General features: G+C 40.0%; 2 protein-coding genes across 3 annotated transcripts in view; both read left to right on the top strand.

Moving 5' to 3' along the window:
- ctdspl2b (CTD (carboxy-terminal domain, RNA polymerase II, polypeptide A) small phosphatase like 2b) overlaps window positions 1–4,063 on the top strand; it is a 12,075-nt gene extending 8,012 nt beyond the window's left edge. For both annotated transcript variants that reach the window (XM_014336500.2, XM_005931402.3), the window contains exons 11-13: window positions 24–150; window positions 1,056–1,151; window positions 1,263–4,063. In XM_014336500.2, the coding sequence (XP_014191986.1) occupies window positions 24–150; window positions 1,056–1,151; window positions 1,263–1,328 (289 nt within the window). In that variant the 3' untranslated portion in view covers window positions 1,329–4,063. The remainder of the gene's footprint in view (window positions 1–23; window positions 151–1,055; window positions 1,152–1,262) is intronic.
- A 118-nt stretch (window positions 4,064–4,181) lies between these two features.
- The window catches only part of strc1 (stereocilin 1), a 25,397-nt gene continuing 4,393 nt past the window's right edge, over window positions 4,182–25,185 (top strand). Inside the window, exons 1-22 of the mRNA XM_014336522.2 lie at window positions 4,182–6,852; window positions 8,422–9,117; window positions 9,238–9,262; window positions 9,661–10,990; window positions 11,315–12,139; window positions 13,700–13,768; window positions 13,855–13,965; window positions 14,095–14,249; window positions 15,853–16,039; window positions 16,755–16,870; window positions 17,514–17,643; window positions 17,742–17,924; window positions 18,462–18,500; window positions 18,603–18,797; window positions 19,806–19,946; window positions 20,401–20,462; window positions 20,622–20,757; window positions 20,857–20,945; window positions 21,116–21,251; window positions 22,180–22,376; window positions 23,866–23,956; window positions 24,255–24,426. Coding sequence (XP_014192008.2) covers window positions 6,810–6,852; window positions 8,422–9,117; window positions 9,238–9,262; window positions 9,661–10,990; window positions 11,315–12,139; window positions 13,700–13,768; window positions 13,855–13,965; window positions 14,095–14,249; window positions 15,853–16,039; window positions 16,755–16,870; window positions 17,514–17,643; window positions 17,742–17,924; window positions 18,462–18,500; window positions 18,603–18,797; window positions 19,806–19,946; window positions 20,401–20,462; window positions 20,622–20,757; window positions 20,857–20,945; window positions 21,116–21,251; window positions 22,180–22,376; window positions 23,866–23,956; window positions 24,255–24,426 — 5,128 coding nt within the window. The 5' untranslated portion in view covers window positions 4,182–6,809. The remainder of the gene's footprint in view (window positions 6,853–8,421; window positions 9,118–9,237; window positions 9,263–9,660; window positions 10,991–11,314; window positions 12,140–13,699; window positions 13,769–13,854; window positions 13,966–14,094; window positions 14,250–15,852; window positions 16,040–16,754; window positions 16,871–17,513; window positions 17,644–17,741; window positions 17,925–18,461; window positions 18,501–18,602; window positions 18,798–19,805; window positions 19,947–20,400; window positions 20,463–20,621; window positions 20,758–20,856; window positions 20,946–21,115; window positions 21,252–22,179; window positions 22,377–23,865; window positions 23,957–24,254; window positions 24,427–25,185) is intronic.

The raw sequence follows: 25,185 nt of genomic DNA, 5'->3' as shown, positions 1-25,185 counted from the left end.
TTCTTCGCCCACTGTGACTGCAGGCACAGGTTGTTTCGTGAGCATTGTGTCTGTGTCCAGGGAAACTACATCAAGGATCTCAACATTTTGGGAAGAGATCTCTCAAAGACCATCATTATTGACAATTCACCACAAGCCTTTGCATATCAGGTGAGACACCAACACCTGATATGCAGGTGTTGCCTGGTTATCAGCAAGCATCAGAGATTCTGACAATGAGTAGAATAATTAAAAAATGTTTTGGGTTTTCATTCGTTTGTCCCTCTACTATGAATTGGATATTACTGGGATTTATTCCTGAATATTTAGCACAAAAATCCACTTGAACACAAGTGATAGTTGAACAAAATTTCAAATATGGCTCAACACTAAATGTCAATGTCTTTTTTTGGTACATCACTTGAAACGTGTCTAATACAGTGAAATTGACAGTTTGTATCAAAAAGGGCACATAATGTTCCTCCAACGCCCCTTTTTAGATCAGGTTTAATGCCAGAATTCAGGAACAGAAGCTATATAGATAGATAGTATAGATAGTAACTCCCCAAGCAGAGGATAGAAGGGTGAAGTGACATCACTAGATTAGACAGTGAACTGTTACAGCTACCACTTTTGACTGCTCTGTTTTGGGATAAACACAGCTGATCATCCTGCAGCTAGTGGTATCCTTAGCATCTTCTTGTCAGCGCCAACCGTGTGCATGTCCTTCTTCACTACATCCATGAATCTTCTCTGTGGTTCCTCTTTTCCTCCTGTGTGCCAGCTCCATATTCAACATCTTTTATCCAGTATATCTGCTTTCCCCCTAATCATATATCCAAACCGTCTCAGGTTTGCTTCTCTCTTTGTCTCCAAACGGCTCAACCTGAGCTCTACTTGTTTCTAATCCTGCCTATTCTGGTCATTCCGATTGGTGCACATCTGTTATAGGGAGAAAGCACCACCCACCCCACTTAAGATCTTCAGCTACTTCAAACACAGCAGAACAGCAGATCTTTTCTTCTTTGGTCACAGTTTAATTAAATAGATTTTTTTTTTTCCTTTGGTCTCTGCAGTTGTCCAATGGGATTCCCATAGAGAGCTGGTTCATGGACAAGAATGACAATGAGCTTTTGAAGCTGGTGCCCTTCCTTGAGAAGTTGGTTGAGATGGTAAGCTGTCCTGTCTTTCATTTACTCTTGTAGGATCAACTACATCAGCAATAAGAGTAACTTGACCATGTGAGTAAACTTAATCTAACCCCCCATCCCTTCGACTTGCAGAATGAGGATGTGCGGCCGCACGTTCGGGAACGGTTCCGGCTTCACGACCTTTTACCCCCCGATTGAAGCCAACCACAAACTCTCGAAATGGGGACAACATGAAAAGACTGAGAACAACACGTGCGTGTAAAAAGCCTCTCTTTGGATTACAAACTACAACATTGCCATTACTTTAAAAAATAAATAAAAAATTAGCCTTTTTTTTTTTTTTTGGTTTTGTTTTTAAATTCACCATTGCTTTAACAAGAAAAAAAAGAGAACTTCAAAAGAAAACCTTTTTAAAAGATCTGGGTGAGATTTTCTAAAAATCGTAAGCGCATAGATGAAATTACACACTATGGACAAGCCCAGGTCGTCGACACTTTTTAAGCGACTCTTCAGCTGTGGAGCCAGATATCAGCTCCACACTAAATTCTGAAGTCTTGGTGCTGGTTTAGTGGATATGAAAACACCACCTGGTAAAGAGGAACTCCACCTTGCCCGACCGCAGTCCAACCCCCTGGTGCTCACGCTGTCAGTACTGACGATACGACACTCTGTGGCTACAGACCATTTTTAACAGGAGTGACTGGCCTGTAAATCAATCTGTGCATGTGTGTATGTTTACTCCTAGCCACACACACTCACTGATTCGGTGTATGGGCAAGCCTAAAAACTGTAGCCTTGAAAGTCATATGCATTCCTCTGTAGCTTCGTCAACTTTCTGTTGTTGGTTGCAGTTGTTTGTTTGTTTGTTTGTTTTTTTTTGTTTTGTTTTTTTGCTTTCTGGTAAAACTGGTGTTTTGTTTTTTGTTTTTAAAGATGGGGTTTAAAAGAAAATTTTCATTTCTGTTTGTAAGATACGAGATTTTAAAAGGGTCATGTAAGTTTCATTGTTAACCATTTCCCCATATAGGAGAACCTGTAAATGACAGTCCGCTGCATAGTCAAATAAAATGGAATGAATCCAGGACTTTATAGCTTGTTCTCATTCTGAGGTTTAAATGAATGTGTTGGCTTCACACGTGGACACAACATGGCTCTTTGATTTAAATGTTAAGGATCTTTTGACCTGTAAATCTGACACATTGTAATGATTTAAGGGCATTCATTCTCAAAGTGATGTGTCACCGTTAACTCCTCGTTTTAATAGCAGTTCGTCATTCGTGTGTAATCAGTATTGTCTCCGGCTCCTGAGCAAGTATTCTCGCTAAAACCTCGATCGGTTTCTTTTAATTGTCACGTGTAACTTGATGGCTATATCAGTAGCATTATGACTAATGTAGCGCACCTCTGCCAGTGTGTCATAAAGTCTACCTGTGGCAGAAGTCAATGGCCAGACCGTGTACCAGCTATACCTGGCACCAGCAGCATACTGTTACTGTCAGCTTCACCGTCTGTCCCTCTGCCTGTTTCACATGTTTTTCGTAGTATTTTTAAGCGTTTGTTCTTTGTTTTTAGCCGTTAAAAGGATTGTTTAAGAATGGTAACTAAATGAATGTGTTTTTGGTTTGTTTTTTATTTGTTTTTTTTTTTTTTCCCAGCATAATTTATTGATGATGAGACGCACAGTAGGGTGAAGTGTTGTCCGTGTTTTGGCCACCGTACAAGCCTAAACTTGGGAGGTCACGGAAACTCGGATGCCCGTCGCTAATACAAACCTGTGACGGTGTGGCAACGTTTTCTTTAGATTTTGTTGGAATCTTAAGTGCTTTTATGTTACAGCGAGCGTGTGTGTGTGCGTGTGTTGCCTGTATAGTGCCATACAATACAAGTTCCTCCTCGTGGCTTTTCTCCCATGCTCCAACCCATAAAATACTTCACTGGAAAGAGACAATCAAACCTCCAAGCTTTGCTGAAACATGGAGATACCCACCCTTTGACAATTTATTAATTTTCTTCTTCTTTTTCCTTGCCGATAGTGTGCAGTATCGTGTACTGTGATGCCATTTGAGTCGTGCCCCCATGTGGAAATTGGCTAGGTTGAATCCTACTCTTCCCAAACAATCCCTGCTGCTCACGGTTGTTTTTTGTTTGTTTTTGCCTTTCTTGCCACAAGTAAATTGCTCTCCAGAACTTAAAAATCAGCTTGTATTCAAGTTACATTGTTAAAAGCCACAACGGTGTTTGCTCAGACACAACGTAATGAGTACACATGTACACAGACTATGAATGTAACGTGTACGTGGGCTGAAGGCTCAAGTGTCTTTCTATGATTCCACGCTGTTTTCGGTCCCCATTCAGAGTCAAAAGTAATGTGCTTGGAATAGGGGACCGGTCTCGAGATCCCACCGTGGTAGCCCAACTCCCCATCCACCCAATGATCTCTCACCATCCTGACCATCTTCTGTTATGCAAGCCTCACTCTGTGTGGTGCGATGCGCTCAATCTCGTCACTGGGCTGTGCGATTATGTAAAATCGTCAGTCATGGCTTTTATTCTGAAGGGTCAACAGGAGGCATTGGATACATTTCATCCAACTCATTTTTATGTGCATTACCAGTTTATTGTACACTGAGTGTTGTACAATACATGCAGCTTCATGTAAAAAAAAAAAAAAATCCTTAAAGTAAGGAAAAAAGCTTTTGTATTTTTGATTTCTAAAGGCATGTCATATCTACTTTTAAATGTATTAATGAAGATTTAACTTTACATCAGATGGAGTTTTGTGTTTTCTTTTTTTTGTTTCTTACAAATATCTGTATGTTTAGTTTAGCGCTATGTCACTGAACTGTTAAGCTTAGCATGTAAAGAGTACAGCTTGCTTTTGTGGGAAAGTCCTGAATTAAATTTAAATCATGGCACTTTTTCTGCCAAAAAGATCAGTCGTGTCGATGCCTTTTTTTTCTTATTGTTTTGGTTTAATTTTCAGTATACATTAAGCCATTTTACTTGCAAGAATTGCTATTTGTGCTGAAGATGTATTTAAAATGTTTTAGGAGATCTTTGTTATCTGTCAGGCTGTATGCTATTGTAAAGTGTATATACAGTTCATTTCTGAAACAAAGTTTTAAAACGGTTAAAAACATCTTGAATGCCCTTTTTTGTTTTATTTCCTCTACAGTTCAGATGATGCTGAAAGATGTTCTTTAAATTCTGGGAGGACAAAGGTCTGATATCGTCAATTCCACGGGAATGATGGCACAAAGTATTAGAGCCTACAAATGTTGGATTTAGTGCTTCGTACTATTTATCTCAACAGAGTTTGATCAGCATAATGTTCACTCAGTGTTTTGTGTTGCGTCTAATAAAGTTAAGCCAATATTTTTGCTTACAGCTCAAAGGCTGCACTTAAGTCAAAATCACACTTTTTTTTTTTTTAAATCCATCTTCAAATTACCAAAACTTGCTTTTGAATGGTACAAGGGTATTTATAACCTAAAGTTCATTAACATTTACAGCTCTGTGAAAAATTAATTGCTCCCTTCTGTACTTTCACATTTGTCATGTTTCAGATCATCAATTGTTCTTTTATATTAGACAAAGATGACCTGAGTTAATATAAAATGTTTAAGGGAAAAAAAGCCATCCAAAGCTACCTAGTCCTATGTTTTTTAAAAAGTAATTGAACGGCCTGTTTAAGGTCATGCCAAAGCATCTCAATCAGATTTAACTCTGTACTTGGACTAGGCCAATCCAAGACCTTTTTGTTTTTCCAGAGCCATTTTGGGGTTGACCTGGTCGTATGTGTCAGATCATTATCTTGCTGCACACTCCAAGAACGCTTGAACTGAAAAACTGACTCTCATTCAAGGTTTTCTGGTAGAGAACAGAATTCCTGATTCCATCAAGTCGTCCCCTTTCTGAAGCAGCCTAGACCATCACACTCCCACCACTGTCTGACTGTTGGTATAATATTTTTTATGAAATGCTGTTTTGATCCAGATATAAAAGGACTCAAACCTTCCAAAAAAAAGTTAAACTTTTGTCAGTTAACAGAATATTTTGCTCCTTCCTTAAAGTCTTGTGGATAATCATCTCGTCTCCTGGTAAGTGTGAGACGAGCCTTTGCGTTCTTTTTGATCAGCAGTGGTTTTATCCTTGGAATTCTCCTATACATATTTCTTATTGTTGAATTATGAATTTAGATTTTAACTTAGGCAAGTGAGGCCTGCAGTTCTTTAGAAGTTGTTCTGGTTCTTTTGTGACCTCCTGGATGAGCCTCTTGGATCAATTTTGGTCGCCTGGCCCATCCTGGGAAAGTTCACCGCTGTTGAAGTTTTCCTTATTTGTGGATAACGGCACTCACTGTATTTGCTGGAGTCCCAAAGCCTTAGAAATGGCTTTCCAGACTGATGGATGTCAGTCTTCTCAGCAGCTTCTTTAGATCATGGTGTGATGCGTTCCTTTTTGAGATCATTTAGCCTTTTTCAGTTTGACAGACATCTTCTAGTCAGCAAATGTTTCTGATCAAACAGGTGGTCTGGTAAAATTGAAACCGCCCCAAGAAAACCTGTGGTTAATGCAGGCGGATTCATAATTCAACAAAGGGGGACAACAACTTTTTAGGTAGGTTTGGATAACTTTTTCCCTTTAATAAATTACATCATTATTTAAAAAGTTCATTATCTTTGTTTTATGGTCTGAAACACTGAAGTATGACAAGTATGCTAAGAAATTAGGACGGGGGTAAACACTTGCTTTTATTATAATCACCTGTACAAACAAGATGAACAAGTCATTTCTAAGAAGTGAAAGATGTTGGGAGAATATTTAATTCCTATTATTTGCTGTATTTGCACTGGTTTGATTTCATTTTTTTTGTGTGAGAACCTCTCACTTGCCTAGGATCTATGTAGGTTTCTCTCCTCTGCTCTCTGTTTGACCATGCGTGTTTTTGTAAGCACTTTCTCCTCAACATACAAATGGAGCTGCAGTCAAACAAGAGGTGAAACAAGGAACAAAAGATCAATTTTAGCAAGTGAGACATACTCATCTAAGTCATACGCATCATTTTTCTTGCATATATTTGGGGAAATAGTATGTTGATAAGAATTGTTATCATTTTATGGTATCCTAGATTCAAAGATGTTCTAATTTTACTCTTTTTAGAGGATGGATCAGGTCGGGTATGGGAGTTGTAGGTAGCAGATGTCATATAAATCTTCCAGCAGTCAGTCTGGTGTCTTCTGTCTCTTCCTGACAGGAGTCCAGTTTCAAATGGAGGACTTAATCAACACACTCGATTAATAATGCAACATTTTGGCTGTGCCCATTGCTTAAATCCCTTCTGCGTTTCACAGCCCTCATTTCACACCTCCTTTTTCCCCTTTACCAGTGTCCTTAATTACGGTGCTTTCAGACCAGGTGTAGAGTTGCAGGCTGACACTGAAGTGAAGAGTCGGCAGCTTGTTTGAGCACAGCGGCACCGAAGAAGGATCGAAGATAAAATCCTAAGGAGGTTTAATACTTCTTCAGCAGAGACAGGCATTATAGTGTTAACAGTTATGAAGATTGTTCTCTGGCCTGTTCTCTCAGCAAAGCTAAAAACTTTCTCTACATCAACAAAAAGGATTTAACAAAAACTTTTCTGAGGGGGTTTCCTGCTTACATTTCAGAACATTTACAATGTGGTCAGCACCAGCTATTTGCATTGTGTGCATCTTATTTGGTGAGTACAAAATACAGTTTTTAGCCAGTCTTAATTTTAAAAAATAAAGTAAAATGTTCCTCTAATGTAGTATTACATGATAAATAAAACACAAATTGAGTTAAAAATAATCAGTTAATTTAGCATTATTAGCTAATAGAAAGTCTTGACTTTTCCATCGCAAGTATCATATATCTTGTGAATAGTAAACTTGATTGTTGGTTCTCAATCATAAAAAAAAATCAATATTTGTTTCCTACTAAGCAACGCAGTCATTTTGTATGATATGGGCATGGATGTCATGGCTTTTAATGATTTTGTTGAGCGGTTCTTTTTCCAGGGTGGAATAATTGTACAGCATACATCTTTACAAAAAAAACAAGTATTGGTTGCATAAGTTTGGATTCATTTTGGTTTTTCTCTTTTCCACACAAGGTCAGAAGGCTGCATACAGGTTCAAATACATACACTCACTTTTAATACGTGATGCTGAAGGCTCTATGGTGTCTTGTAACTTGATAAGACCAAGGTGTATTAAGATCTTGTCACTGATCATGATTGAATTGAGGTGATAGTTTCTCTTTGCCAACATAAAAAGGATTTGTCTGATAGCACTCACTGGGGTGGCCAAAGTCCAAGGAGCCATTTCTAAACAACTGCAGATTCCACGATCATCAGTTGAAATAACTGTACATAAAAAGTTCTTAAGGTGTGTCTCCGCTTTGCAAAAATCTGAAAGAAGACCCGAACTGTCACCTTCAGATGAGAAAAAAATAGTTAGGATGTTCAGGAACCACCACAGCTCAAGCCAGCCACGAACTGGAAACGGCCTAATGTCCATGACAAATACTGAGCTGTTTGGCCACAGTGACGAGAGGAATAAAAGTAAGGCTTTCAAACACAAACCTCTGACCTTAGCCCTGTTAAAAAATTGTGGACTATGCTAAAGCCAGGTTGGTGTCAGGAAACCAACCACTTTAAATGGACTCTTCCAATTCTGCCAAAAAGAGTGGTCAAATACACAGCCAGAATGATGCCACCAGCTTGTTCATGCCTGCCAAAAACATCTGGTCAAGGTGAAATTTGTTAAAGAACATTCAACCAAATATTAGTGGGGCTGTATGTATACATTTGAGCCTATATATGTATGCATTGTGTAATTTTAACCCTGTGTGACTTTGGGAAAATTCCAGATAACTTCAAGCTTGTGCACCAAACTCGTTTTTTCAAGTCACTAAAGATGTATGCTGTACAGCCATTCCACCCTGAAAAAACAGTTCAAATAAACGATTTAAAGCCCCCAAAGTACCATGACATTCATGCCAGTGAACGTTTGACAACAGTTGTAACTTTTTTGTTGTTGTTGTTTTTTGTTTTAAATTGTCTATTTTGTTACTTAACGTTCTGTTTCTTTTTAGCCTTTTGTGTACAGCGCTTTGTGATTGCCTGTCTATGAAAAGCGCTTAACAAATAAACTTTACTTACTTACTAAAAGAGGCTTCAGACTTCAGTTAGAGTAAGAGCTTGCTGAATACATAGTATAAAAATAACACAATGACCCTCTTTCTTTCTGTCTTTCTTTCTGTTTAGCATCAACAGGAATCATATGTGATGTCGAGCAAACGAGTTTGCAACCCAAATTAATGCAAAGAACCACAAACCAGACTCCTGGTGAGGGCACCAAGTTAGAAGAAGATATCCAAAAAGTTATTGATCAAATCCACTCTCTATCTAATGGAGATACACGCAGCTTCAGCTCCTCTACCACCAGAGCCGGTTTTGACTTAAACACATATTATGGTGCCCTGATGAACTTGTACAATATTTTTCAGCCACTGCTGAGAGAAAACTTCTTAGATGATCTTCCCAAAATAACAATTTGCATTCTGTCCGGGAGACAGGACTGTGGACTGGAGGCAGAGCTGACAAAGACGGTGTCTCTGGAGTTAGCGAAACCACTGCTGACTTTTTTGACAACTCTGAGGTCGCAGACATGCTCTTCACTGACCACTGATGAAGAGTCAGGCAGCTTCTTCAGGACCTACCTCAGGATGGGGGATTCAGCAGCGTTAAGTGGTTTCCAAGAAACATTTATAAATATACTGTCGAGTCTCTCTCTCTCTAAAAACTTAATAAATGTGTTAGGTGGACTCATAGATGCAACAGTAACATACGCCTTAAGGTTTGCGGCATTATTTATCCAAGTACCAATGGACTACACCAGAATAGCTTTACAGTTTGGAATAAAAGTCCCAGTTTTAGATGAAAAGGAGACCTGTCAACAAGGTAAAGCATTTAAAAAAATACTTCTATTGTTATATTATGTAATTTTTTTGTATTCCAGAAATTATTATTATGAATTCTTCTACAGTTTTATGCTAATTAGATTTCCTGTGTGTTCTCTAGGAGACCTCCAGCAGCTCATTATGTGGTGAGTCATTAGTAAAATTTGCATAAACTTCATCTTTAAGCTGCCCTGTGGAGCTTTTTAACTACATCAGCACCACAGGGCAATGCTTTTCCTGCTTTACAAAACAAGGTTGCTGATAAAGCAGGAAGAATTACTGCTGTGAGTCGTATATTAATCCTTTGAAAGTGCCGGCTGGACACATTATGTAAGTGTTTTATACCTCAGTTAAAATTGTCCACAAGATGGATGTAGACACTAAACTAGTAAAGCCGCACTAGATCTTTTTACCATGACTTTACCATACCAGTCAGGCACAACATTATGACCACTAACAGGTGGAACGAATAACACCAATGATTTTGTATATTATATTTGATGTATAAAATGTACAATAATAATTAACTTCCTGTTTTGTTCAGGGGAATTAAGAACAATGTGAGCTGGTCTTTGAGTACATCACTGATCGATATCCTCCTGGACATCTTCCTCCCTCAAGATCAGTCAGCATTTATGCATCCAGGACCTGAATGCCAGACTCCTCCCAGTGCTCCCTCCCAACGCAGCATTTCATATGCTGAAAACAGCACTATGAATTATTACGACACCCTGTGTGATAGCTACAATCTGGCCACCATCAACGACACAATGTGTGCTGAGATCCTCTCAAATTCAGGAGTAGAGTCTTCCACGCATGTGGTCACGTTTTGCGAGGCTCTAAGCTCCCTCAGCTCCAACCAAATGAAGAATGTGTGGAGCAACATGTGTTATGTTATTCAAACACTGGCTTCTCCACTTGTTAGCAGGTCATCTGACTGCAGTTTTGACAACGCAAGGCCGGCCCCTGCCACTACCCCTCTCACTAAACCTCGTCGAGTTGCCAGGGAAGCCTCCAACCTCAGACAACTTGCGTGCAACTATAACGACTGGTTGCAAAATAATGTGGACCCTGTCCTTGTGTCACTGTGCAGTGACAATGAACGTGTGGAGTTTGTGAAGCAGGTCTGTAGCGATGCTGTATTGATGCGGAAGCTGCTATCTGAAAAGATGAACAGCTGGTTGTACGGATACTGCGCTAACTCCTCTGCAGACTACATGGTCAGTGAGTTCTGCCAGTATGACCAGTGGCTTGACAAGTTCACAAACATGGTGGATACCTCCCTGCTGGCGTTCTGCATGAGCCTCGACAGTGTCAGACTGACCAACCTCATCTGTGAGAACACTGGCTTCTTTATGTTTGTAATGTCTAACCCTGAACATTTTCAGTTCATGCCTAACTGCACAAACGTACCTCCTCCACTGCCAATCCCTGGCTTGGATACGCAGTTAGATTTTTGTCACTACTCTGAATGGCATGAGGTGGAAATTACCAATGAGCTTTTGACAATGTGCATCCTTTTCGACCAGAGCGGTTTCACTAAAAAGGTTTGCTCTAATGCAACATTTTTGGATAACCTTCTTCTTAGCGCACAAAATACCTGGCTTGAGGAACACTGCCGCACCTCTCTTAGCTTTCCACACCCCGAGCCTACAGAGGCCTTCAACATTGGAATGTGGTGTGACTACAATACGTGGGGAGAACGACAGGTGGACGATTCTGTGATCGGACTTTGTTGGCAGAATGATCAGAGTGCTTTTCAGAAGAGTGTCTGCTGCAAGCAGTCTGTGTTGGAAAAGCTGCTGCAAAATCCTCTGAACAAATGGCTTATATCAGTCTGCACAGACATGGAGGAAATAACCGTACCACCTCAGGTGGGTGTTTTACCTGGCAAGAATGAACATATAAAATCTAATTAACAAGCACAAAAAAGAAAGAACTGTTATTTTAAGCCTTATGTAGTAAAATAAGCCTGCATGAGTCTCTTATAAACAAAATCATCCCATTATATCCCAGAGTCTGAACATTTCTGTTCTGAAATCTGAACCTATATATTCTTATCCACTAGTGCATTTTGTATCTTTACAGAAAAAAATAAACTAAAGATAACAGCATTAATTGCATATACAACAGTAAAGCCATTTTCTAACTGTTGACTTTTTATTCTCGTGTTGTGTTCACCATAAATGGTCCTGTAGGTGTGCAAGTACTCTGACTGGACGCGTCCCATCATTGTGGACATGACTGAGGTGGCTCTCTGTGCTGAGATGGACCAACTTAACTTTACCTCCAGAGTCTGTGCCAATAATACAGTCCTACAAAACCTGTTGGCCAATCAGGACAACACCTGGCTAATACAGCACTGTGCCAACTACTCAAAAGACCCAGGGACATCTTCTAATAAAAGTGTGGAAGGCGTAACTAAACAGTGTCAATACTCCAGCTGGATCACATCTCCACCAGATGCTGCACTCCTGGCTCTATGCTGGGAGAATGATCAGACCAATTTTTTCTTATCCATTTGCCCTAATGACGGTCTTCTCCTGTTTCTGTCCCGTGAGCCGTGGAGCCAGTGGGTGAACAGGATGTGTACCACCTACACCACCTATACCAATGCCACCACCACCAACAACAATAGCAACAACAACACTAGCACCACTACGGACCCTAATTTTTGCCTAGCAAGAAATCTGGTGAAGGAGTTCAACTGGAGCTGCCCTACCATCTTCGCTTCAGCCTGTCAGCCGTGTGCCACTCAGAATATGGTCCTGCAGACAGTAGTGCGCTGTTGGGTGGACAGTGTGCGGTCCAAGATGGTGGATCTGCTGACTCCACCTGTGGCTAGAGCATTGGAGCAAGCAGTCAGCACCACTGTGGTTGTCCTGTTATCCCTGGAGGAGGTTCAGATCACCCAGTGGCATGTCACTGAGACAATACGACCAAGTGTGCTAAAATCTGTGATCAACTATTTCAAGTTGGAGGGCAACTCTGACAACAAGAGAGTCTTGCTACAGTGTTTTGGGGTAAGTGGTTCTTTCATGCACTCGTGTGGATTATCAGTAGTGTAGTAGATAGTCAGAAGTGGAACAAGTAGACAGACCAAAGGTTTAGAAATGCTCAAAAAAGCTTCTTTGCATTTTGCTCATGTTAATGTATTACAGTTGGTGATATATACGATTTTTCTGTTTTTTGTGAAGCTGGTAAAAGCAGCTCCACAAGAACAACTAACTACTGTGTATTACCTCCACAAATGTTGTACTGACAACATGTGGGCCTTTGGACCTTTGACGTCTTCTTTGAGGTCAAATAAGGTCACCTTTAAAAATATACTTAAAACGTTGGTGTGTTGGTGGTTCTTGGTGTCTGGGGCTGGGTGCTCATGTATGTACCAACTCACTCCTGGTGGCTGATTGGCGGGGCCTGGCGCCTGTGGCCCAGCTGGGCCCCTCCCCGGGGGTGGGGTGCCCTCAGGCCTCTGGGCCTGAGGCTTGGTCCTCTCTGGCACAGCTGGCCGCGGGCACGTCACTGCAACCCCCTCTGGCCTCTGCTCTGTGGCTGCTGGGTGACCTCTCGTTTGGGGCTCTACTCAGCTCTTCCCAGGAGGGTGGCACGGTTGCCCCTTTGGTGGTCCTCCTTGGGTCCTCGTACTCTGGGGCCTCTGGATGTCTGGGGCCTGGATCTCCTCCATACCTGCTTCATGCCCTGGGGGACGGGGCTATGGCTCCCCACACTCCCTAGCAGATCGTCACATGGAGAAACCTTTGGAATACAAGCATGCTGATCCACACAGGTGTACACACGGGTGTTCACAGACACAAACTACACCTTTCTTGGCTGATACCTCAAAGCACATTGTGCGCTGTCGATCTTGTGTACTGCACAATAACATGTAATATTTAGTATCTACTGTTATCTAACAGTAACAATGATCCCAAACACATAAAAACATACTTTGATAGAAAAAAATCCCTATAAAAAAAACCTCATAAAAAATGAGGTGTGGCAAAGTATTGCCCAGTGCTAATCCTGTACTATGTTGATTTCTGCAACTATTTTTATTGTCATATTATTGAATTGTCATTATTACATTGATCTGTTATCTATGTAGAGTTTTTGGTGGTTTGAGATAATTTGCTGTGCTCTGTTTTGCTTTGAGGCTCAGCGAGAGTCTGTTAGTCAATGAGAGCTGATCGAGTATATTTTAGCACCTTTCTCGGAAATTTACTCTGCAGGTTAATCAGAGCGTAGTGTGAGTAGAGATTCACCTCATCTTTTATTCAGAAAGACTCAATCTGTTTCTGTGTAGTTCCGTTCATTGGCTTTATCATTCATCTAATTATTCATCATATCACTTACCATTAGCGTCATTTGACCTTCAGTGTACAGCCGGCCTACAGCTGGTGTCCAGTTACACTTCTGTCACTGATATCCAGATGATGAGTCTCTTCCTCTGGGTGTTAATCTCTCCTGGCTCACAACTGATTTGACACTTACAATAATGTGTCAAAGGGGACAATTGTATTATATGTGTCTGATGCTCCTTCTATAAGGTGCTATTATAACTGCATATTTCCCTTCTGTAGACGGTGCTAAGCAGACTGCTGCAGACGGGAAGAAACCTGCAGAACACTGACGAAATGCTTCTCATTAAGGTAAGATATGTTGTATAATAATACTAATGCGAATTGCCCCAATATCCAGTATGTGTTTATTGCTCGCATTCTTTCCACATGTGCAGGCGTACTTCAATTTATCGCCGAGCAGCCTGAGGCCAGTGCTCAAAGAAGCTCACAATCATACCATCAGACTCATCCTTCAGTACTACGCCAGTGTCAAAGACACACTGCAGGTGAATAAGACCACCACCACCACATCCGCCTTTTAATTTCCCTTCCCAGAAGTCTTAGTTGTCAGTTCATCTGTTGTATCTCTTTGAGGCACAGTTTTCTCGCTGACATTGTTTTCTTCCGTTTGCTAGTTGCCCAATGAGTACCTGTCCACCATGGTGTCAGAGATACTGCAGACTCACCTGGTAAAAGATGTTACTCTTTTCCCTGAGCTCGCTCCAATGCTGACTAAAGCCAGCCCAGCTGACATCCAAGCTTTGCCTCCCTGGCAGAACAACATCAATGTGTAAGTGATGGAGTTTCTTTACTAATGAGCCCACTACTCATGCATCTAAGCATTATTATTCTCGGAACTTACCACATGTCCCGTGTGAGGGATTAAAACGGTGTCTCTGGTTCCTGAAAGGCTAATATTTTTCATTTTGTTCTTGCGATTATCTTGGAAGTAGGACATATTTTGCTGCACATAATTTTAAACCAAAACTATGAGTTTTGACTTTAACTGTGGCTATGTTGAACCCTTACAATAGTATGTCCACAGACGACCATTTTATCAGGTACAAATTTGCAGGTCTTGATTGGACCTCCTTTAGAACGACGCCATAGATTCAACAATGTGCTGGAAACCTCCCGCAGAGATTTTAGTCCTTATTAATATGATAATGTCACATAGTTCCTGCAGATTACATTGGCTGCAGATTATGTTTGGCTGCACATCCATGATGTGACTCTCCTGTTTTACCACATCTGAAAGGCGTTTTACTGGATTGCGGCCAAAGTGTGCTGACAAAATGTTCCTCGCACCATTACACCACCACCACGGTGACCTTACCATCTCAGCAGAACTTAAGACTTATCAGGCCTATCTTCTATTGTCTAATTTTGGAGAGCCCATGTAAATTGCTGCCTCAGTTTCCCGTTTGTAGGCGACATTAGAGGGACTCCTTTGCTGCTATGTTTCATTTAGAGTCACATAAATCGTCTTTTTCCCTCCTTCTAATGCTGGCTTTGAACTTCAGCTGGTCATTCTGACCAGGCTTACATGCCTAAATGTGCTGAGATGTCCATTTACATGAAGAAGCAGCTGAACATGTGAGGCTATTAAAGTGGCTCCTGAGTCAATAATAAAAAAAGAAAGATAGCATAATAGGTGTGAAATTTAAAAGCATCCATTCTCATTTTCAGGTTAGGATGAGGTGCTTTTACTCAAAGAGATGGAAAATGGGTCATGCTTTGTATCATTTTACTTTGCTCATTGCTGAACATTCACTGAGATTCATTTCAATATATTTTTCTTCCCTGAGAAAATGCCTCTGGGATCTGAATGAAGTCAGAAGTGAAATGATGCGTTGCCATGCAGAGTCCAGAGCATCCATTATACATTGTAAATAATGTAATGCAAGCTGGTTCTCAGAGTTATCTTAATCCAGATAACGCTTGTTTTCTTTGTTGCAGTTGTTTTCCAGTTTCTCACTTTGGAAAATCATTTTCTTGCTGTAAGAAATCTGCATCTTAAATATGTACCTGTTGGCCATGGATATTTAACCTAATATATAATAATGAGACTGGAAAAAAAGGGGAAATGGTTTTAGAATGAATTTAATCATTAGGCTGCTATTATACTTTGATTTTTATATGACTTAAACTTAAGAGATTTGAAGTCTCTGATAGACTGTTAATAAGCTTTAGGCTTGTTCAGGCCTTTTTGTACCTTTGTAAGAATTTTAATATTTATTCTAAGTCAAGCTAAATTTAATGATGCCTGCCAGTACTATACTATATGCAGTAATTCAAAGAAGGTCACATATAAATAAGTTTATTATTATTATTTTTTAACTTTTCAGCAGAAAGTTCAAACAAACCTTATTATTTTAATGTTTTTGCTCCAGTCGGGACAAAATTAATGAAATCTTAAAGAGCATGACCCCGGACCAGCAGCAGGCCTTTGGATTGTGGTACAGCAAAGCATTGTCCCCTTCCAGCATCACCAGAGGTCAACAGTCGCTCATCAAGGACACAGGAAACCTGATCGCCTACCTGCCCTTCCAGAACTTCCAACACCTCTCAGCTGCTCAGGTAACGGCCCTCTGAGCTCTGACACCTGGCAGGGAAACTTGAGAAGCAAGCAGCTAGTTGGATCGGCCCCAGGGCAGAACACAGCCACTTGTCACACGCTGGTCAAAAGAAAGCACAGACTCATCTGTCTCTGTCACTACTGTGGGTTTTATTCTAGGGGCCAGTGTTCAATAAGTAATATTGGGAAAACATGAATTAGGAATGAGCATGGCTACTGATATTTCAATACTAAAGTAAGAATAAATAAAAGGAATTGTTTCAAACTTTGCAAAACAAAATGAGAAACCCCCCCACAAATTGACATTTTTACACTTTATGTTTTGTGTGACTTTCTTAAAAGCTTTGAGTTTGTTAACTTTTTAGCATTAGATGTGCACAAATGTGTTATGCTATAGAGGCAAGGAAGTAAAGAAACATACCTTTCCAAAGGTTTTACTATAATTTACCTTGGATGGTTTGCACTGCTAATAAATACAACATATAAACAAATATTACCTTCCATTTAGTCTGAATTAAAAAAGCATGGGCAAAGGGGAAACATACATGTTTGTCTTTCAGCTAATCCTTGTTTAAAGTGCACAGCATGCAGTCTTTTTATCCTCAAATTTTACACTGTACTGTTTTTTTCTTTCCTTGTCACTATATTGCAAAATGTATTGGCCCATTTTTAATACTTAATTGTGATATGTCACTTTTGTAATGCTTTCATCCGCAGCTGCTTGATGGGCTGGATGTGTTGCAGAGAAACACCCTCACTCCACTAAAGCAGGAATTTGTAGCACGCAACCTCATCAGCACCTACAGGAACCTAACAGCTCAGGACTTTTCCAGGTTTGGAATGACTATAGGAAGGCATTTCCAACATTTTCCATCCATGTTTTCTTTTTGTAATCATAGATAAAACCTGACAGAACACAATGTGTTGATGCATGCTTAATAATCCAGGAATAGAAATAAATCCCCCAAAAGTTTCAGCTGTATGCAGCATTTTCAGCAAGGGAAACATTTCTTTATCTCATCCAAGTGAAATCGCTGAAGAAGTTCTGGGACAACAGTAATTAGTTTTGATGTAATGTTGCTGGATGGTCTTTTTTAGGTGCATTTGAACCTTTTATTTTATTAATATAACTTAATAGTTTGTCATATATACAATCTACTTGCTTGACTTCCAATCCTCATAACTAAATTTGCTTTATTTAAAAAAAGTATCACCTACACACAATATTAAAATTTCAAGGTTTGTTGTAAAGTTTTTTTTTAATTATTTGACAGCATTTGTACTGATTAGTTAGAAATGCCTTGATTTCTTTAGGTTATAGAAACCTTTAAAAATGACACAAAAACCTTTAAAAATAATCAATCAAACCAATTAAAAAACTAAGATCTTTCTTTCTTTCTTAAAATTAAACACATGTAATATTTTGGCAGGTGTTTCCTGTGAGTGTGTTGTTGAAACATTGCTTTGTGATTTCAGGCTGGGTAGTATCGCATGCCTGGCAGACCCAGATGATCTCTATGTTTATAAAGGCACCGAGGCTTTCAGTGTGATCCGGGAGAGTATTATGAGCTGCACACGTAAAGGACTCCGTTTGCCAAGTGACCTGGTAGGAACAGAACTCATGTGCAGTTCCTTCACTGTTTTTTTAAATGTATGCTTTCATGTAATAATTGCTCTTTTTGTTTGTCTTAACTTTGTTGGCAGGTTTTCAATATTTTACTGAACACCACCGAGCTGCAGGTCCCGTCTGCAGTCCCTGCTGAGCGCCTGGCAGAGATCGCGCTCCTCCTGCCCTCGCTGGGCGTGACTTTCCTGCAGGGTCTCTCCACGTCTCAGCTGCTTTCTGTCCTCCCCACCCTGAACTCTATTCCATTCAGTCCTGCACAGGTAGAGGAGTGAATTAAACCTGAAATCTATACCAGAAGCTGGTAACCACAGTCATCATCTGTAATTGGTGTAATTTCCTTTCTTACTAGCAAATTGACTCTTTTCTTTCCAAGGCCCGGTTTCAGTGAGTTGGCAGTGAGTTTCATGTGTTGGCAGTAGATGGTTGGATTGCGTAGCAGCTGGCGGGAGTTTTATATCTTAGGAACAGCTGACAGCCTGGCAGCCTGTCTCCAGCACTGGTGACAGGCCTCATGAAGAACAGACCTAAGCTTTACTTCATCCTCTGCTCTCATCTGAACTGAGGCCTTTTGCGTTTTCCTCAGCCTCACAGCTGTTGGTTTCTTATGTCTTTAAGGAGTCTTGCAGAGAAGTAACATCTTCAAAGCTACACATAGTTTGTGCCATTTCGACCGAAACGGTTGTGTGAACAAGTGTTACTAAATCCCACAAGACTTTCATATTTTAGGAAACGGTGAATTTAACCAACATGTTGACGAGGTGTTTGAATGATTACTTGTTTTGTTTTCAATGTTTCAGGCAGCTGTAATAGTAGACAAGCTGTCTTCAGTCAATGGAGTAAGTTTTGGAAACTCATCACAGTGAAGTGAGTTCAGTTATTGTCTCTGTATTTTTGGGCCTTACACTTACATCATCATCATCTCTCTCCCTGCTGCCCAGTTTATCCCAGACCGGCTGGGGGAGCTCGGCTCTCTCATTGTAGGAGTGAAGACAGAGACCTTGCTGATGCTTACATCCGATAAACTGCTCTCAACCCTTGTTGCTATATCGCAACACACACAAGGTCTCTGTCTGCTTGACAGAAAAGGCCTCCTCCTCCCTCCACAAGCCAATGCTATAGCCACCAAACTATGGGTAAAACACACACACACACACACACACACACACACACACACACACACACACACACACACACACACACACACACACACACACTAAATGCCACGGTTTAATTTGAAGAAATGCATTGTATTTGTTTTTGTTATAGCCATGTAATTAACTCTTTTCTGTCTCCTCCTTTAGTTCAAACAGGGATCTTTGGGCTCAAATCAAGGGGTTCAAAATGTGGGTTTACATGAGGGTGATGGACAGCTTGACAGATGAGGTCTGGAAACTGTGATGTTTGCAGATTACATTGTGATCTATCGTGAGAGTAGGGAGCAGGAGGAAGAGAGTCTGGAGAGGTATCCACTGGAGAAAAGAGGAACGAAAGTTAGTAGAAGCAAGACAGAATACATGTGTAAAAGCAAAGCTGCGTGAAGGTGAAGGTAGATGAGTTTAAATACCTGGACAGTGCACGAGCGAGGTGAGTGCAGCCAGGGTGGAGCTGGTGGAGATAATTATTGAGGGGTTATTTGTGACAGAAGGAAGCAGCAAGCGTGAAAGGGAAGGTTTACAAGATGGCAGTGAGAACTGCTGATGTACGGTTTGTCTATAGCTGTACTAATAAATAAAAACACAGGAGGCTGAGCTAAAGATGGCAGAGTTGAAGATGCTTAGATCTTCATTGGTAGTGACCAGAATGGACAAGATTAGAAATAAGTACATATGAGGGACAGCTCAGGTTAAGCATGTTGGACAAAAAGTTAGAGAGGCAAGGCTGAGATGGTTTGGACACGTGCAGAGGAGGGAAAGTGGATATACTGGCCAAAAGATGTCAGGCAGGAGGGAAAAGGGAAGAACACAGAGAAGATTCATGGTAGTGGAGGAAGACGTGGAGAACGCTGGTGTGACAGAGGAGAATGCTAGGGATGGGGAGAGATGGAGGCAGTGGCACCTCCTAAAGAGAGCAGCTGAAAGAAGAAGAATGCATCTGTGTCGAGCACCTGCTGCAACGCTTTGTGTTATCTTTACTGTGTTTAGGGCTTCCCAGAGGTGGTCACCTGGTTGAACGATGTAGCTCCTTTGCTCGGCTGCACACCACTAATCAGTGTTCTTCCAAGGAAACGTCTACTTGTGAACAGCCTCTCCAATACATCTACAAAACCCTGGAACACGCAGCAGGTATCACAACAGCGCACATCTGTGACATTAGCGCCTGCTTTGCATTACCGCAGAGTGGTAAACAGCTCGGCTTGAATAAATATAAAAGAAAGTTTATGAGTGAAACATTATTAGGAATTCAAAATGGGGAAAGGAAAAGGAAGAAAAGGGTAGGAAGTTTACATCTTTATGCGCTGTACCAACACTTCCGGTATATGAATACGTAAAAGCTTCTCACAGTGAAGCAGGGAGTTCTCTGTTGTGTTTTGATCTCTTCATGCTTCCTCTTATTGGATATGCTTCCTCTCTGTTGTGAGAAGGTGTGCATGACGCTATCTCGATTAGCTGCTAAATTATTAAGTGAAGAATGGCATCATCAGCGACACTGTGAATGGATCAGCCTCTGAATGCAACCGATCATGCAAACCTGCACGCTACCACTACAACGCCAACACTTTTCCACTTTCTTCCCCAGGCTAGAGGAATTTTCAGAGAGGTTCTTGATACTAATCCAAATCTGATCAAACAACATTTCTTGTAAGTACACTTAATCTGACAGACAGATGAACATGCAATCATAGCAATTATTTTCTTGTCTGTTTTCAAAATATATGAACCCCTTTGATGGTTGATGCTCTTATTTTCCAGCAATTTTGCAGATTTATAAATTAACTATTGTGCATCTATTGACTCTAGGAGTCTGGGAACGCTGGGGCAGGGTGTGAGCTGTGCTGTCTTAAGAGATCGTTTTCAGGCAAATCGGTCACCTTCTTCAGCGAGAAGCATCCTGGCCTTGCTCAGGCAGCAGCCTGGTCTTCTTCACACCTCACTGGTAATTACACATCAATTAATTCCTGACATTTAAGATATTTACGTTAATTCAATGATCATTAATGTGTGACTTCTATTATGTGTCTGTTGTTCTGGACAGAAAAACTGTATAATCGAGGTGCTCTATCAGTTTGAGTTCTTCTTTGAACTGCTTGAAGATCTTGGAGTTGAAATTGCACTTTCAATGCCGTAAGTCCAAAGCTAGCATTATAGTTACTGCAGAAAAACTTTAATATCCATAAGATTTGCATGCCTTTAGTGAAAAATGAGTATGTGTGAAATGCAGGAGACCCTTGTGTACTCTTTGCCCTGAAACAAAACTCTGGATTGTTTTGGTCTTGTGTGTTTGTGTCTTGCAGGGTGAGTGCCATAAAAAGGTTTTCCACAGATATGATGAACAGTCTCAGGAGGATGATTATAGCAGGACCGCATCACTTTCTCCTGCTGTCCCGAACAAAGCAGCTGCTGCTGGTTGATAAAATGGCGCAGAGGTTGGTAAGTAGAGCCTGATTTCCCAGTGGCCCTTTTCTGAGGTTCAATGGAAAAGAAGCTACCAAAAGAAGACAAAAATGATAACAGTTATCTGGATTTATTCTTGTGTTTGTCTTAAAATATAATCTGAGCTTCTTCCAAGTTTTAGCTAAGACCAAAAACACCGTTAAAATTAGCAACTGTCAAACATTTACAAACAGCGGAAAAGTAAGGTGGAAGTTTAAATATTCATCCATCATCAGTTAGGAACATAAGAACTGCACAGCACTCGGTACTCATCACTGAAATGAGCGCCTTGCTAAGATAACACACATCAAAAAAAGGCTCATCAGTGTTTCTTATAGGTTCATTTCAGTGTGGACGTCTGTGAGATCAAGTTCAGTAGATCAGATTAGTTTGGAGTCCACACCTCACCCCCATACAGATACTGTTGAAGGATCTCAAGAGTGTATGACACTTTTTAAAGTCTGATCTGCAGGTATCAGTTTGTTTAACGTTACTTCTGCCATAAAAGGTGCCAGCAGTTATTAAATCCACTAGCATGTTGAATTTTGAATGTATGCAAGCAAAAAGGTTTTTATTAAAGAGTATACACTGCTTCTGAATTTTTGTTAAATAAATAATGACATGGTGTAATATGTCATGTGTTGTGTAATCTCAGGTTGTAAGACATGGTTAAAAGCTAGTTAACTTTTTACCATGTCTTAATAAGTAAAACCTTAGAATTGCATTTTGCAGACTTGCAGAGTGTGTACTTTCTTTTTACCATGAGCATAGATGAAATGTTAGAATTGAGATAATCAGGATTTTCCAAAGAGTTAATAAATAGTTTTTCTCTGCCAGCTTTTAGCTAGTACGCTTTTCTTGTTTCCCATGTCTCTTGAAATATCCTATTTTTTATTTATATATATTTTTTGTGCTTTATTTCCAGGACATGTATACAGGCGTGTTCACGGAGGAGGAGTTCCGTTTGCTTGACATCATGGCACCATTTGTGGTAGATGAGGTTTTTATTCAGGTGGACCGCAGGTTCTTCATTCAAAATCTGGATTTCCTCCATGGGCTCTGCTACAGCAGCACCAAGATGGAAATCGTGGCTCGTATTCTCCAAGAGCCTGCTGCCTTTGGGTAACATTACCACAAACCGAACTATCTGCTGAAAGGAGATACAGTGTTATTCAACATTTATTCAACAAGTGATTCTCAGGAAAACAGCAAGACTGAGCAGCTGTGTGAGCTGTAAAATAAATAAATAAATAAAATTAACATAAAGAGTTGAAATGATAACATGTTACATAGAAAGGTTAAATTGGTCCTTAGGTTAAATGAGAAATAATGACAAGAAACAGTATTTAAGAACCCTTTCTGTGGGCAGCTCTTCTTTAGGTCACAAGTTTAGAAACACATATATGCTAATCCACATTTTGTCTTTTGGCCCGCTTGTTTCCTATCAGTCCCAACCAGCCGCAGCAGATGGCTTCCCCTTTCCTGAGCCTGGTTCTGCTGGAAGTTTCTTCCTGTTAAAAGGGAGTTTTTCCTTCCCACTGTCACCTCACTTCTTAAGGAGTCCTCTGATTGTCAGAGTTTTCTCTGTGTTATTTTCCTTATAATTGATCTTACAATACAAAACACCTTGAATTGACTGTTTTCATTTGGTGTTATATAAATAAGAATAAATTAAATTGAATTAATCACAAAAATAATTATAATATTTTGTGTGGCGACTGAGCTCAACTGCTGAAAACTGACATTAAGGTATATAATTAATTAATTTCTGGCATTTCTACAGCATCTATAGCAGTTGAGGTGTAGGATTAAGATGACTAAATATCTTTGCATTCCCTGTAAAGTCACTTACCCAGCCTACGCTAAGCTTCAGCTGAAAGCCCCCATGATGTTAAAGCACTGGTAAATTTGATCATTTATTTATAGCTCAGTGATGATGAGCCGATTCCCTTCACATATGTTGATATGCACTGCTCTTTTTATATAGATTTGTATTATTAACGTTGTATTAAATTGTATAACTAATATAATATTAATATTCCCAAACAATCTAACTGTAGTTTCATCACTCCACAGTTGGTCTGGGTGTTTTTTTTGGCATGTCAACCTTTGTTGTGATCATAAGTTTAGAGTTCACATCATTTTTCCAAGCTACATTGTTACAGTAGAAATTATATATTCATTGTGAAAAGGAAGAATGCAATGAGGTCTGTGTTAATCATTGAACTAGACTATTTGTTCATAAGTGTAAGTAAGATGTGACCATTTTAGGAATGAATTTTAAAAAACTGTAGTTCACTTACTTTTTCTTGCACTGTATTTATTATGTTTTTCCACGTCAACTGCATCACATATATACTAAATGGGTGAGAATTTCAAGAATGTGAATAGAATATTTAGTTCACAGAGGCATGAATTAATCAACAAAGTCCAACGCAGCAGTTTTTAGAAGTTGGCCTTGTAAGGATGTTTCTTTTACAGTTTTTATAGGTTTTAAAATGAAAATGAAGTTATATGAAATTTATTTTCTAAACTTTCCACTGATAGAGGCTTTTCATACAACCTGAGATAAAAGGAACAATGATAGCATGATCTTGTCTCCCCCTCATAGCCCAGTGGAGAACTGGGACCAGACAACACTCAGTCAGGTGGACCGCTTTCTCTTCTTCCTGCCTCAAGACAAACTGCAGCAGATTTCCCTGGTAAGTTTATTGCTGCACTTCTTTCAGTATTTAATACTTAATATCTGAACCCAGAGCCTGAATAGTTCCCCATATTATTATTACTTTTTTCAAAGTGCAACACATTCGCTGAGTGTCCAGAAGTCCACAGTGGAGCTTTGTGTCAGAACTTGATCCAATGACATGTTAAGTCAGAGCCTGTAAAGAAATCTCTCGGGTGTCACATCTCCAAAAGGTGTCAAGATCAGGTGATGAGGTTGCTGTCTTCCTGTAACCCATTCAAATGTGCGTGTTGCTGTCTGTGTCTGTGTGCCCGCAGGCATTGATGACTGTGGAGCAAATAGAGAAGCTGTTCATGAGCCACCATCTGTGGGAACGTGGGGACATCGGGATGCTGTGTTCAGATGAGACTGAGAGGAAGACCATTTTTGAAAGGCAGCAGTTTGTTCTGCAGTTTTTCCTGGGCTTCCTTAAACTAAATTCTCAGTCATGTAAGCCTTACTTTGGTTTCTCTTACAATAACCTTGTATGGTTTTCATCAAATTTGGTGGGATTAAGAATTTCTTCAGTGAATGTAGCATTCTCTGCTGCCTTGGAAGTGTCACAAGACATGACATGGACCCATACAAGGGCTCTAGGGAGGAAGAGGTTCATATCAGTCTACAGAAAGCAGACTAGTTTAGTTAGCTTATGTTAGCATATACTCTTGAAAAAAGGTGAAACAGCCGGCGAAGATTTTTTAGTTCTGCAAAGAGCACTTTCGATTTTAATAACTTCAAGTAAAAAGAAGACATTTTACTTATGTGCAAAGGTGTTTCACGATCAACAGTCAAGTTGCCAAACAGTGAGGGGACATCCACTGTAAAATGTATGCGGCTAAAGAAGGAAAAACTGGATCGATTACAGTAAATGTTGCATTTTTTTTGGAAATCAAGGTCCTGAAGTCTAGAGAAAGAGAAATTTAGAAATTTCAGTATCGTAAATCCTTCTTTCATTGAGCTGGCATTTCTAATTTTCATGGGCTAAAAGCCATAATTAAGAATAATCAGTTTAACCAAAAAAAATAATCAAACAAACACTTTCTCAATAGTTCACTTCCTACATAATTAATATAGAATATATGAAAGTTAGCCTTGTTTAATTAAAGTAGGAAATTAGGAAAAAATCATCCACCTTTTCTTTCAACTTTTTATGCTATATAAAGTCTATATACTCTGTTATGCAGTCATATAGAGGGGAGGCGGGGGGGG

The sequence above is a fragment of the Haplochromis burtoni genome, unplaced genomic scaffold (assembly GCF_018398535.1).
Source record: "Haplochromis burtoni strain Fernald_Lab_line unplaced genomic scaffold, NCSU_Asbu1 Contig_59, whole genome shotgun sequence".
In the NCBI taxonomy this organism is placed as follows: domain Eukaryota; kingdom Metazoa; phylum Chordata; class Actinopteri; order Cichliformes; family Cichlidae; genus Haplochromis; species Haplochromis burtoni.
Note: the sequence above shows the minus strand (reverse complement) of the source record. Positions and strands in the feature narration are given on the sequence as shown.